Source organism: Ceratosolen solmsi, unplaced genomic scaffold (assembly GCF_000503995.2).
Source record: "Ceratosolen solmsi marchali unplaced genomic scaffold, CerSol_1.0 scaffold3, whole genome shotgun sequence".
Taxonomy (NCBI): Eukaryota; Metazoa; Arthropoda; class Insecta; order Hymenoptera; family Agaonidae; genus Ceratosolen; species Ceratosolen solmsi.
Window position 1 is genome coordinate 4,843,859 of NW_011948428.1, and position 14,662 is coordinate 4,858,520.

Here is a 14,662-nt window from a genome sequence, read left to right on the forward strand (position 1 = left end):
CGGCGATTCGCGTGATTCGTAGTTGTAGTAGACCGGTCTTAGGACAAAGACCCAAGTAAATAATGGTTCTATCGAGTGAAGAGTGAAGTATTCATCCCGAGAGAGCTACAATTCGCAGGAGGAAGTTATCGCTGCGCGGCAATATTCAAATATAGAAATGAGAGGTACGTCCTCTTGCGGTGTCCGACTAAATATTGGCATAAAACGTCGTTCGTTGGGAGTTAAGTCTCAGACGAATAGAGCGTCTTGTGTTCCGACGTGCATTTCTTTCACGTCGGCATCTCTCGTCTCACTCCCACCGTCATATTACATTAGCGCACGTATTTCGTATTTCGATTCTCGGTCCGATGTTATGCGTGTAGTGGCTAGTAGCTACTGCGGTTTCCTTGCAATGGAGTTCAGATGAAGCGGCGGCGGGAGGGGGGTCAAAGAGCTCTCGATGGAGCTGCTGCTGCTGCTGCTGCTGCTTCTGCTGCTGCTGCTGCTGGACGCATCGCTAAAAGTCGCGGATGAAGGTGAGTCCCCGGGCGGTTATAATCAAATGACCCACCACTGTTTCCTCCGTATAATCGCTGAGACTTGCACGGATCGGAGAGGCAGAGGCACATCTCGAGACGCATACTCGTGTTGAGCTTGGAGTTTCGGCCTCGTCGCTATTTACGCGGCTACTTGGAAGAGGGATTAACCGATTAAAAGACGCATTGGACGATGCTTTGTTCTTTATTGATGTTGACAATAATTCGTGGATTCGCTATAGCTTCGGAATGATTGGGTTAGCTCGATGGTTGTTAGAATGGACTCGGATTTTCGTCGTTTCCCTTGCTCGTTACGTTTAAGCGTGAGTTCTCGGCATTAGTGGCATTATGGGTTGTCGATGGCTATTACTAACTATTTTGTCAAATCCTAAATGCCTTATTGGCCTAATATTTAAAGCAGATTGTATTGTATGGGTAATTGGTTGTCGATGGGACGGCGCGTTAATTAATCACGATCTTATCATTTAGTAGAAATGCTGAAAGAAAAAAGAACTTGTAGTTAGATTAAAGTCGCCATTGTTGATGTTTGATGCATATTACAGCTGATAATTATTCTACTTTGTCAATTCGGTGGGCTTACAGAGTCAATGTATTTGTTTACTGTATTTATTGGTTAAAGATTTTATTCAATTTTGACGTTTCATATTATCACGTGTTCACAAAACCATATGTGAATTTACCATTTTAAAAAACCTAATTCAGTACGAAAAGTTCGCTTAATTGTTAACTATGCAAGATTTATGAGAAAATAAATACATAATAGTAGAATAATTAATAGGTTGGGAACATGCTTTACGCATTTCGTGTTATTTTAACATTTTGTAAATTAATTGTCGTTTATATAGGGAAATACTGATTATTGTTTTAACGTTTTCCGTTTTCGAACTTGTACGATAATTATTTATCACCTAATGTAATTACAATATACAATTATGAAATTGAAAAATGTAATACATACTAAATGCATATTTATATACGTTCGCGCGTGCGTGTGTACATGTGCCTGCGTATGTTTGCACGCATATCGCACAAACACACGCATACGCGAACGAATGCATGCATACGCATGTGCATATTCATATATATATATATATATATATGCGTGCGTGCGTGCGTGCGTGTGCGTGCGTGTACTTGGGCGTGCGCGTGTGTACACTCGTTTGTATTTGCATACATGTATATTTCAGAACATTGATAGAATAGCCCAAGTTTCTCTTGAATAAAAATTTGACCATGGAATCTTTGGAAAGAAAAGATGTGAGTACAGGCACCGATGAGCCAATAAAATTGGAAGAGATAGCGCAGAGTCCAGATACAAGCGAAAGGAGCAACAATGCGGCTTCGCCACCTCCAAATTGTAGCATTTGTTTGGGAAAGTTGATCAATAAATCATTTACCGACAGTTGTTTACATCAGTTCTGTTTTACATGCTTGTTGCAATGGTCTAAAATTAAAACAGAATGTCCCCTATGCAAGCAGACATTTAAATCCATAATACATAATGTTAGATCTGAGGAAGATTACGATCAGTATCATGTACAGTATACATCGCAAGTCGCTGCAACGCTGGACGTTACAGCTGATATTCATATCAGCGGCCAATGGGATGTTGCAGTTGGAGTTGGAGTTCCAGTTCGTCCATTTATGTACAGGTATTCAACTATAATATTCATAGAATTTTAACCACTACCGTATAAACTATTATTATGAAGCTATCGCATAAGCTCAATGCATTCTATTTATAATCGTTTGTTTAAATCGTTTCTGAAATTATGCATTTTCATGTACATGGATAATATCATCGGTATATTCGATCTTTCTTTTATAATCAAATTATTCAAAAAATATAAGAGCTTTGAAGGTTATACTTTTTTTATAACTATAGCTATATATGCACAACCTTTTACATAAAGTTGTAACAGCGTTTACATAGTTACTAAGTGAAATACTAAAAATAAATCATGCATATTTGTGCGTGTCTCGCGACTTTATTTAATTCCATTAAATCTTTGTTTCTAGAACGACTATGGGAGCCAATCGTAGGTATGGAATGCTTTTAAATCCAGAGGCTGTTGCTCGACGAGAACAAATTCCTAGTGTTCCTTCGCAAATTTCTAACGAAGAAAGGAGACGTAGATCTGCTAATCCAATAGATTATCGGCGAACGGTATATAGACATAGAATCTGGTCTGCGCCATTGCCAGACGCTTTTGGCCATTATCGCGAATCCAGTGCCGAATACTACAGGTACAATTTAAACTATGCTCTTAGCGATTAGCAATTACTCCAGAATAGCAAGTATTGAAAAATTAAAAAAATTAATTATGCTTTGACCATTTATACAATAATGCCATAATGCCATACATTTTAGGCGACATCCTGCAGAAATAAATAGACTTGTTCCCTGGCTTAATCGAGAATTACAAGTATTGTTGAATAATAGACCACATATTGCCTATGTTATGAGTGTTATTACGGAGTCGGTCACTCAATATAATATTCTCAGTCCTGAATTTCGCAATGTTGTTCGACCATTCTTTGGTATTCATACGGATCATTTTCTCCATGAATTCTCAAATTATGCTCGAACAAATTTCGATTTAGTTGGTTATGATCAAGCTATTAACTATATTCCTAATCGAGGTGCGCAACCATTTATTTACCATTTACTGTGTCACTGTAATAGGAAGTCGGCTAAACAGGATTTTCTAATTTCTATGCTATTTAGGTCTTTCAAATGACTATGTTCCAAGAACAATATCTCCGACACCAAGTAGAAGTAGTAGTTCGTCGAGCGATTCAGATGTACGTATATTAAATGATAGCCTTGACTTTCCTGGATTGAACTCTTTCAGCATGCCTGCAGCTGGATCTCATATAATCGATATTCCAGGTATGAGATACAATTCAAATTTCCGAGTAAATGTAAAAAAAAAAAAAAAAAAAAAAAAAACAAGTGCCAAATCAATAACATTGTTTCCTTACTACCTTAATAGGTCCAAGTACGGTAGGACAGGCATTTAGAGTCCAGTTGCCTTATACAACTTCGGATGTTCTTACCATATCGTCTACGTCGTCGTCATCTGATAACGAATGTGAGGTAATCGGTTATGTCAAACCGCGTCACGAAAGAACACCTGAAATAATCGATTTATCTTCGTCCGAAGCAGAAGAAATGAATACCCCATTGCAATTCAGCGAAACCAATAATATCCAGTAAGAAAAATTACTTTAAATTAGCAGAGTAGTTAAGTTAAAGTTAAAATTAAGTTAAAATTGATAAAGTACTTGTACTAAGTAAAATTCACGCATGTCCAATGAAAGCTTTGGGTATCGATATTAATTGTCGCCTATTAATCGCCGAGCTTTACTATATTATCGTATAATCGTGCGCTTGGAGCAATCGATGTCCCGTAAAGTCGTTCGTTTGAGCTTGAATCTAATGTTTTGCAGATCCGAAGTGGTGGTGCCACTTAAGGAAGAAAATTTACCGAGCACATCCTCCTACGACAATGGCAACAGACGAACTCGACGTCAAAGCGAAGACGCGGTCAAAGCCCAGATGTACGAATATCTGAATACGACTTCAGATAGCGACAGTGACGCGAACGACAGTGATTACAATCCTGTTAATAGACGCCAGTGTTACAAAAGTTCCTCGAAAAAGGCCTCGAAGGTCGTCCTGCGCAAGCTGCGGTCGCGTAAGCACAAAAAGTCGACGACCTGCCGACGCAAACGCACCAGGGAGACGCGCAATAGATCGTCGTATTCGAGTTTTGGCAGTGATAACGAGAGCCCGCAACGGGAGGCATCCAATTCTCGAGGGAACAAAAAATACTTGTCGAAGAGTTCGGACGATTCGGATTACGAGATAAGTACGAGGAAGAGTAAGCGAAGCAAGAAGAGCAAGTGCTCGAAGAAGGCCAAGAAGCGCTGTAATAGCAGTAGTTGGTCTTCCAAGAGCGTTTACAATAGTAGTTATAGTAGTAGCTCGAGCATCGACAGCGACAGCGGCGAGGAGCACAATAACAAGCGCAACAAAAATAGGATTAAGAGAGACACGGTAACGACGAATTCCAGTCGCTACTCGTTGGAAGAGCCGTCGACCAATGATAAGTGCTTCTCGAATAATAGCAACGGCGAAACGAGAGGAACAAGTCAGCGGAAGTGCGGCAAAGTGTTCGTTGGTTCCGATCTGTCCGACTATAGGAGATCCGAATCCTCTAGACGGTCATCCAGCGGGAGTTTCGATAGTCGTAAGAATACGGAGAGATTGCAAGGTGTCGAGACGAATAGCCGACGCTGCATAAGCGACGGGGACGACAATAGCAGCGTTTATTCGGGAAACGTATCGACCTCGTATCCCAAGAGGAAAACGAGCGTTAAGTCAACGTCGAGCCAAGGGACGAATTACTCAACCGACCGATCCAGCACGATAACGATGTCGGCCTCGAGTACGAAAAGTGACGCGTCTTCGATAAATGAACATTCCGTATTATCAAAAGCCAGCAGAGACAGATATCGATCTCACAAAAAGCATAAAGAGTCTAAGAAACGGAGGCGATCCCGTAGTTAATCGTATTTGTGAGAGAGACAAAGAGACATAGAGAGAGAGAGAGGGGGGGAGAGAGAGAGAGAGAGAGAGAGGGGACAGACAGACAGACAGAGAGAAATGATAATTGTATCAATTTTTAGGGAAGGAGTTTGACAGGAATGCGATTTTAAAATGAGATTTTTTCTCTTTTTGATAAATGTACATGTTTGTGTATCTAGTTATTTTTATTTTATTTTTATTTTATTAATAAAATATTTGTATTACAATTTTAGAGGGGCAGAGAGGTTGAATTTAAAATAATCATCGTTGCTGAGTATTGAAATATTTGTACATTTAATTCAATCGGTTTACACGAGTAAATTCATAAGAATCGCATTAAATGATGTAAATAGATCAAATTTCCTATTCGTTTTAAAATTTTATTTTAAAAGGACCGAGGCAATCGAGCATTTATAAGCATCTTCGTTCGTTTCAACTATTTCTTTACAATTCCTCAATATTTGCTAAAACTAGCTTCTCAAGATTTGAAATCTCATAGTGGATAATATAATGTCGCATCCGTTTCAAAAGTTTCTTATTTTTATATCATATACAATCGATTTTTCAACCTCTTTACTTGTTCCATTGCGACTTCTTGTATACGAAAGGTGGCAAATGGCTTTTGAGATTTTGCACATTACAGTTTTATAAAAAAATTTGTATATACAAAATATTTATTATTTTAAAATCCAGTCCTGTGCTCCTGTATAATAACGTATGATTGGATTGAACACAAAAAAAAACAAAAAAAAAACAAAAAAAAAAAAAGACAACAAAAAATGATTTTGATGCTATACTGAATCGATGATTAAAGATGAGCGAATTCTGAAATTGTATTTTTTTTTTTTTTGCACCCCGGGAAGTTTCAAGGCTCTACTGCATAAGTGATACATACATGCTGCAATCGAGGACTTCATTAAAGAAGATAGTAGTTTTCTTATTTTATCGTTATGACTTTATGATAATCATTACATTAAAGACTTCGTTTTCCAAAGAGATGCATAAATATGTGCATTTGAATTATTGGCATAAAACTAATTCATTAAAATACACAACATAAACAATTTTGTATGTCAGTTGATTTGTAAATTTGTCATACATATTTAACATTTCTTTGGGGATTAGAATACGTTAAGTAGATTAATTTATATACTTTTTAAATAAAATTAAAATAGTTATTACTTTATAAATGTATTATTATTCTTTAAATTTTGTACAAATATTAAGCATCGAGTGAAACAATATATGGTCTGATGTGGACAGTGCAAGCATTTGCATCGAGCAAATAATGTAAAATTCTGTTGAGCTATTAAAATTTTTCAAGGCAACCAACCAATCTTTCCAATTTATATAAATATTTTATTTATTTAAAAATAAGTTGTATAAACATATTGTAAGCAACGAGCATGTTTCATCATTTATTAACAAATGTGTATACAATAACGGCATTAACTAAACAAAGTGAAATCCTTCTTTATTAAATGCATGTAATACTCTAAAACATAAGTAAATATTCTTATATTAATTTATAATATTTGGCAAATGAGCATTGATTAAGTATCTTTAAAATCGTACTTCACAAAATCATCAATGTCCATCGTTCGAGCTCGTAAATCAGCTACATTGTTTATTAATAAGACATTATTAATTTTTTCTTTTATATCAAAATTTTCTGGAAGAGGCTGAAATAAATAATTAATACAATAAAACTGATATCTAGTTGTCATTTTTACTTTTTATGCTAGGATGCTTACCGTGTTATTAAGACTGCAGTGAAGTTTATAATTTTTTTCCATCATTGCCGTTACCGATGTCTGTTTAAAGGCTGCCGAAAGCATTTTATTTTTTCTAACAAATGCTATTCTAGTTAGGCCATCCCATTCTTTATAATTAATTGGTGGCGGAGGATTTCTCGGCTCTATCCTTACAACATTTGATTCCACTTTTGGCGGGGGCCTGAAGTTATTCTTTCCTACCTTCATTAACATATCGACTCTCGCCAAGAGTTGTGTATTTACACTAAGTCTACAATAATGTTTATCTCCCGCTTTAGCGACCAAGCGCTCTGCAAATTCTCTTTGAAACATAAGAACTGCGCATCTGTCGATACGATATTAAAATGTTATAATTTATTTTGGACAAAGATATATTAAAATTAATAATAATTTATGGTAAATGTAAATTGAAGATGGTTATTTTTAATAATTTTCACCTGAAAATAGGCCTATGAAGGAGTAATTTAAATACCAAGGGTGAAGAAATTTGGTAAGGAATATTAGCGACGCACAGATCAAAGAATGGGAGATTTATTTTTAAAACATCTCCAACCAGAATTTGGAGCTTAGATTGTACTGGAGTTCCCATTACACGTTTTTGTAATTCTGCAACCATTCTACTATCAATTTCACACGCTATTACTTTTTTTGCTTTATCCAGCATTTTCATTGTCATGTTGCCAGTCCCAGAACCAATTTCAAGAACAACATCTGTTGGTCTAAGGGCTGCCTTCTCTACTATATTTTGAACGATTAAGGGATTTTTTAAAATATGTTGTCCAATTTCAGTTTTAAAAAATATCCCTAAAAAATTAGAAACAACATTTTAGTCATTAACAACGACAAATATATTTTATATTAATTGTTTTCTTTTTAACAATCATCTACACTATTTATCATTAAAATTAATAAACATTAATTGGAACAATTAAGATTAATGATTATTACGTTAATGAAAATAATTAAGATTGTTAAACATGATTATTGTTAACAATTTACAATAATGTCCTGAATGTGGAATAATATCAATAATATTTCATTTTTGTTATGCATAATGCACTAAACACAAAACAAAAATATGTAATTTCAATAACAATTAAGCTAAATAATTGATGCCTCTTCTATCCCAATAATTTATCGATAATCGACAATGGAATAACAAAGGTTAGTGTTTTTAAAATGAAATAAATATTTAATAAATATTTAATGCAATGGTAAATTAACAACCTTGTCGGGCTATTTCTTTATGAATCCTATTAGATTTTTCTCTTCCAACTTTCGGCATTGTAAATATGATACAAATTAAATAATAATCATAATACTACGAATGCATGTGGTTTGGTTAAAGAAATAATTTAAAGATACGATCGCACACGTGTGTACTGTAAATTCGTAAACAGTGCAAGTGCACTTGATGCCTGTGTGACACCTACATTCTCCAACACTAAGCGCAACATTAGGGTTAGTAGCGAGTGTGCACGACCGTGTGTGTGTAATACCGTGTCTATACGCAGCATGAACGTAGTAAGGAACATAGATTGGCAAATGTACTGGCAATTGAGGGATGAAAGTAGGGGAACAAGTCGTGTGCATATTTGCAATTGTCGAAAATTGTGTGAAAAATCTTTGAGCCTAATTTGTTAAATTTCAAAGATTATGTTGAAACTAATGAGTATTATCGGCAATGCGAAATAGCCAATTTTATCATTCAAATGCGTGAAATTGGCATTTGTTAAATACATCTCCTACGGCACCATCTACAATATTCTACGCAAGTTTCTCTTCTACGTTCCCTCTTGTATTTATGACCAAGACTTATCATCTATAAGTGCATTGACGTCATCTTACAAGTGCTTTATCATAGACTCGAATCAGATAAAATTTATTGACTCAATTGATAAATCTAGTAGTAATGTAATTTTGTATTACAGGTTATATTTATGGGTGTAGTTTACTCTTGTATCAAATGAAATTGGGAATGCAAGTTGTTTTGTACATATTGAGATGATTCCTAATGAAACGAATTTGTTTTGAAATTTTATCTCGTACTTGTTTTGTTGAAATATTACAGGAAAATAAAAAAAAAACCTCACCTTAATGGCGTTGCAAATGTACCAGAAATTACAAAACTTTTTAATTCAAATGGGCTAGTATGATATAGCAGGTTGTATTATAAGTGAAGTGGATAATGTAATGAGATCAATGTGATTTAAGATAGTTTGTTGCAAAATGGAGTTGAAGGTATGGGTTGAAGGTATACAACGCATTGTTTGCGGTGTTACAGAAACTACAACATGCCAGGTTTGCATAAACATACAATTTTTACATGTCATTAACATGCTGATGTTCTTATATCTCGTAATGTCTATTTCCAAATAGGATGTAGTTTATGCACTTGCACACGCAACTGCTCAAACTGGCAGATTTACTTTAATTGAACGCTGGAGAGCTAATGAAAGATTGCTTGCACCCTATGAAAATCCATTAAAGGTGATTCAAATTTTGACGTTAAACCAAAGTATTTTTAAAAATGATTTATTTTTAGAATTTAAGTGACTATAGGTGAGAAGCTATTAATAGATCCAGTCATTGAAGATATGTGCTTAATCTGAATTAAAACTTTCGACAAATAACTTTATCATTAATCTTACTTTATTGGATTTTACAATAAATTATATGTATTTTAATTGATATTTACTTACGATACTATTAAAAATTTATATTATTTCAATCAATAACATATATATTTAAATATTTACTTAATAACATTAATTTAATAAATAAAATTGAATAGATAGTATTTATTTAGACAAATATATTTAATATATAGGTTGATATAGTAAAAGAAAAACGATTTTAAATTATGTACATTTCAATTTGGCATCGAAAATTTCTTATAATTTATTAAATTCAATAATTATATTCTCTTTTGTGTACCTATAACAATACAAAATTTACTATAAATTACATCTAAATATTTAATAATGATTTTTTAGATATTAATGAAATGGGGTGAATATGCATCGGAAGTGCAATTGATACTTCGTAAATCCACACCAGAAGCAAATAAAAACACCGCCTTGGCTAATCCTCGTTCTGTACATACAAATCGTATTAACAAAATACAAAATTCTTTACCAGAGCATTCTTTAAATAATAGCTTACATGAAAATATTAAAGGGAGTCCAACAATAGGAGCAGATTCTGACGATGTTCAAAGTGGCTTAGAAAGAAATCGTGATATTAGAAAGTCATTGACTTTTAGTGGACTGCATGGAAATATAAGCGAAATTAGTCCAGAAGTAATTAATATCAATCGAAATTTATATATTTTTAAATTTTTAATTCTAAGATTGTACGTTATATTTTAGTTTCTATTGTTTAAGCATTTTTTTTATCTCTGTAGGTTCAAATGGAAAATGTTGCCATAGTTCAACCGACGCCACAATTAAAATCAAAAGAATTTGGAAGTAGAAAAACGTCACAAAGACTTACTCAGTCTCCAACTAGAACTTCAAATATTGATGGTAAATAAATTTGTTTCAATCGAGATTGTATAATATAAAAAATAGTAAAATAGTAAATATATGTCCAAATGCCTAAGAGTCGCCAATAGACTAACCATTTATTTCTAATTTGCATTGAATTACTTGAGTTAATGACTAATGAATATATTAATAATATAGTATCTGATAAAGTCAAAACTAATAAATTGTGTGTCCTGATTATTGAAATTACGAATTTATGAAATCCTTATTAAATCTTTATATATTCAATTATTATTTTAAAATACATTAATAAAAATATTATTAAAGAATGGCTTAATGGTTATTAAGTAATCTGTAATGCATATTAATTTTAACAGGAAATATTTATGCATCCCAAAAGAAAGTGCGCGAAGTGCCTCCTTATAGAGATCCACCAGGTCCTGTTTCACCACCACAGAGAACTCTACCGCCTTATCGAGATCCTCCACCACCAAATTTGAACAGTCCTGGGAGATCGCAATATTTACCTAATACAAGCAGCAATCCTCATCTTTATAAAGAACAATCGTCACCTCATAATGCTACAAAATCAAAACGAAATCTTATTCAGGTTTGCATATAATATTAATTTTCTTTTTCTTGGCTTGCTACTAATAATTTATTCGTTTGCTCATATTGAATTATTTTATTTTAAATTTGCTTTTCTGAGTCAAATTTAATATTGTATATTGTAAAAAATTTCAAAATGAAATGTAAATTATAAAATTCAAAAGTAAGAAAATAAACCAAAGTAAATAGTAAAAAAAAAATTATATATGCATGTATACATGGTGTGTGCGTGTGTGCATGCGTGCGTGCGTGCGTGCGTGCGTGTGTGTGTGTGTGTCTAGGTATATATATATATAAATGTGTGTACGAAGTATGCATGCATGATATGTGTGTGTGTATGCGCGCATGCATGCATGCATAAATGTAATACATGAATATATATATATATATATATATATATATATATATATATATATATATATATATTTATACAGATATAAACAATTATACATCTGTTTTTAATCTTTGCTTTTAATTCTATTTTAGGAATTTCAAGAAATAAAAGGACAAAATCAAACTGTCAATCAAATTGCTGGTCAAGGACAAAATATGGTGACAGTAGCATATACACAAAGATATGTTGAATTAATTAGGCTAGTCAATAGGCAAAGAGATACCATCAATGCTCAACAAGCAGATCTGACAAAAGTAACAAAGTCAATTCTTAAAACTTTAATATACTTGTCATCGTCTGGTTAATATTTGTTAAAATTTCAATATTAAATTTTAGTACGATGCTGAAATTTTATATTGGGAGACTAAAAATCGAGAGCAAATGCATCAAATGGATTTTATATCTCAAGAGGTAAATCGAATTGAATCAAGCAATAGAGTTATCGAAGATCAGGTAATTACACTTATTTATAATGTATTAACAATATTCAAACTAATTATTTATTATTCTTAAACTATAGTTGAAAGAGTTAGCGCATGTTGAGGAAGAAAGTGAAATCGTTAGACAGCAAGAAAAAACTTTGAAATCAGAAATAACACTTTTGAGATCAAAACTTGCAAATTGTGAAACTGAATTACTTCAGTGCAAAAATAAAATTCGGTAAGCAAATGTAACATTTACTTTTTATTAATTAATCAATAGATTGTTATTTATTATTGTACCATATTTCAGACTTGTTATGGAAGAATTAGCAATGGAGCAACATAATATCAATAGAGAGGCCGATGAACATCAAATGATGGAAAGGAAGATTATAGGTGAAGTTGAACATCTTCAAAACGAAGTTGAACAAGCTAAACGCGCTGCAGATATGGCCACTCAATGTGCCGAATCGTTAAAGCAAGAGGTTGTAAATTTAGAAACTGCCATTATTGAAAAAAAGTTACAAGTTGAAAGGCTTGTAGCTGATATGAAGGAAGCGAATTTGCAAAGTTTGACAGTTGCTTGCCAGGACGAACAAATCAAACATTTGCTTGAAGGTAAATGGTATTCTCATGTCTTTCTATTAAACTTATTAATCTACAAAAACATTTTTTATCCATTTGTGAGAATATTTTTCACTTTATTTTTAACATAATTGAAGTCACGCATTATGTAATTTTAAAATTCATCTGACAATTTAGTGTATAAATATTTTTACATTTAAGACAAAATTGTATGAAAATATTTTATGATTTTATGTACTATAAGCGATTTTATTTTAGGAGCTCACAAACCTGGAAGTACAAGAAAAATGATTGGTTCACCAAGACAGTTAGAAACGGCAGTGCCTACAAGTAAAAATCCACATGGTGTGTGGGTGTAAAAGAGCATAAATGATCTCTAATAATTTATATTTTATGTAACAAAAAAAAACAAAACAAAACAAAACATAACAAAACAAAAATTAGTACTCTAGTTACTTAATTGTTGAGTCATAGAACAATCAATCGACAATATACGTTAAAAATCGAGTCAAATTAGTATATGAATTTTAAATAATTTTATAAATTTTAAATAACCTATTTTTATTTTATGTATCGGTTGATGTCTATACACGTAGTATTATTTGTTTCTATAAGTAAATTTTAAACAAGCACACACTGCCATAAGTGTTATAATATTTAATTATAATATTATAATTAAAAACTATATTTATAGCTTTTGCTAAAAACGTTGCCTAAGTATTGCTTAAGTTATTTTGGCAATTGACCATAATTTGTTGTAACTAAAGCATTTATCTTTATAACAATTTATTATTAATGCTCGTTTGCCAAAGTGTATTAAATTTATGTAAATTATCTTGCGCATCAAATACACATACATTATCAATGATTATACACTGTTTAGAAATTCGAATTTTAAAATAAAAATAATATCGCACTTGATATATTACTTAAATGAAAAATAAAATAATCAATAAATTATGAATAACAGATTGTAAAAGTATAAAAATTTAATAAAATAATTTTGTAATGATACTTTTATATAAAAAAATGTATAAAATAGTATAACATGTAAGCTGTCATTTATCGTTTGAAATAATTATCATATTGTAAAGCAATTATTAAAACATATCAATAACAGTGATTTTCATAATATAAATTTTTATTTTTATCTTACACGTCTAATATATTTTAATTCGTTATATTATTCACAATAGATTTTATGATATAAAAATATATGATTTTTTTTCTCTCTAAATAGCAGGATACGTTATTCTTATTTAATAAATGAGATGTATGACGAATTCTTCGGTGATTCTTATTAACTTAATTGTTAAAAACAATTCTTATCGTGTTTTCACACTCTTATAATCTATCTTCTCTCTTTTCACCGTTTTATAATGCTTTTATCAATATCACATTTCAATTTAAATAAAATTTCTTAACCTCCTTCTTATAACGATTACTCGCATCTATTTTCGATTTTATAATTTATCATCTCGATTTATAATATACATTTGAGGAATGTATATTATTTAATATGAAAATAAAAAAAAGAAAAAGAATAAGAAAGAAAGAAGAAGATTTTAGCAATAAATAGTAAAATAGTATTTTACGTATCAGTACTTGGTCGCTTTACTTAGATTTACTTTGCATATTCTAATTTTAATACAATTTTTGAAAATCTTGAAATAATTCAATTAACGAAGAATTATTTAATAACTTGTATTTTTGAAATAAGAGCCAATGTATATTTCTTAATCGCATGTGGTAAGTGTTGATTAAGCTCTAATTACTATCAATTATATGCAATTTAATGAAAGGAAAATCAGTGACAAATAGATTACTGTTAATAGTCAAAGCAATGTTTGATGAGTGCATAATCTAAACAAGTTTCATTAGCATATAAATTACCTTCATAGATATAATTTTATTTTTAATATTTAATTCGAATAGAACAAATTAATTTAGATAAAAACGTTTGGAATATACGGTTGTGAAATATGAAAATTTGTAGGTAGTTTGAAAACTTCACTCATCACTTTAATAATGACCCAGTAGAAATAAGATGTAAGTAGTTTATTATTTCTAAAGTTAAATTATTAAATTTTGTAATGTTAAAATTGCTTAATTATTATTCTGTATGGTACATTGTAATGTGACAAGTTTTGTAGATCGATTTTGAAAATCATACAAGGAGATACGTTTGAAACAATATTGTTTAATATTATTTCTTATCTATTGTTATTTGAAAATTGAGAATTTAAATGAAATTTTTTA

At 31.8% G+C, this 14,662-nt stretch overlaps 3 protein-coding genes across 3 annotated transcripts; 2 read left to right on the forward strand and 1 right to left on the reverse strand.

The window, feature by feature from the left end:
* The first annotated feature begins 245 nt into the window (after positions 1 to 245).
* LOC105363658 (E3 ubiquitin-protein ligase Topors) lies at positions 246 to 5,164 on the forward strand. The gene is made up of 7 exons (XM_011501407.1): positions 246 to 515; positions 1,724 to 2,188; positions 2,556 to 2,783; positions 2,908 to 3,179; positions 3,265 to 3,429; positions 3,533 to 3,752; positions 3,990 to 5,164. The coding sequence occupies exons 2-7, from the start codon at positions 1,770 to 1,772 to the stop codon at positions 5,110 to 5,112; spliced, it is 2,427 nt and encodes an 808-aa protein (XP_011499709.1). The 5' UTR covers positions 246 to 515; positions 1,724 to 1,769; the 3' UTR covers positions 5,113 to 5,164.
* An 814-nt stretch (positions 5,165 to 5,978) lies between these two features.
* LOC105363660 (probable dimethyladenosine transferase) lies at positions 5,979 to 8,342 on the reverse strand. Its single transcript, XM_011501408.1, has 5 exons — positions 8,133 to 8,342; positions 7,343 to 7,709; positions 6,885 to 7,230; positions 6,706 to 6,812; positions 5,979 to 6,625 (listed from the first exon to the last, which is right to left on the reverse strand). The coding sequence occupies exons 1-5, from the start codon at positions 8,188 to 8,190 to the stop codon at positions 6,583 to 6,585; spliced, it is 921 nt and encodes a 306-aa protein (XP_011499710.1). The 5' UTR covers positions 8,191 to 8,342; the 3' UTR covers positions 5,979 to 6,582.
* A 412-nt stretch (positions 8,343 to 8,754) lies between these two features.
* RASSF8 (ras association domain-containing protein 8) lies at positions 8,755 to 13,253 on the forward strand. The gene is made up of 10 exons (XM_011501409.1): positions 8,755 to 9,206; positions 9,285 to 9,395; positions 9,902 to 10,207; positions 10,312 to 10,432; positions 10,771 to 11,003; positions 11,489 to 11,650; positions 11,733 to 11,849; positions 11,917 to 12,056; positions 12,129 to 12,436; positions 12,662 to 13,253. The coding sequence occupies exons 1-10, from the start codon at positions 9,135 to 9,137 to the stop codon at positions 12,760 to 12,762; spliced, it is 1,671 nt and encodes a 556-aa protein (XP_011499711.1). The 5' UTR covers positions 8,755 to 9,134; the 3' UTR covers positions 12,763 to 13,253.
* The last annotated feature ends 1,409 nt before the right edge of the window (positions 13,254 to 14,662 follow it).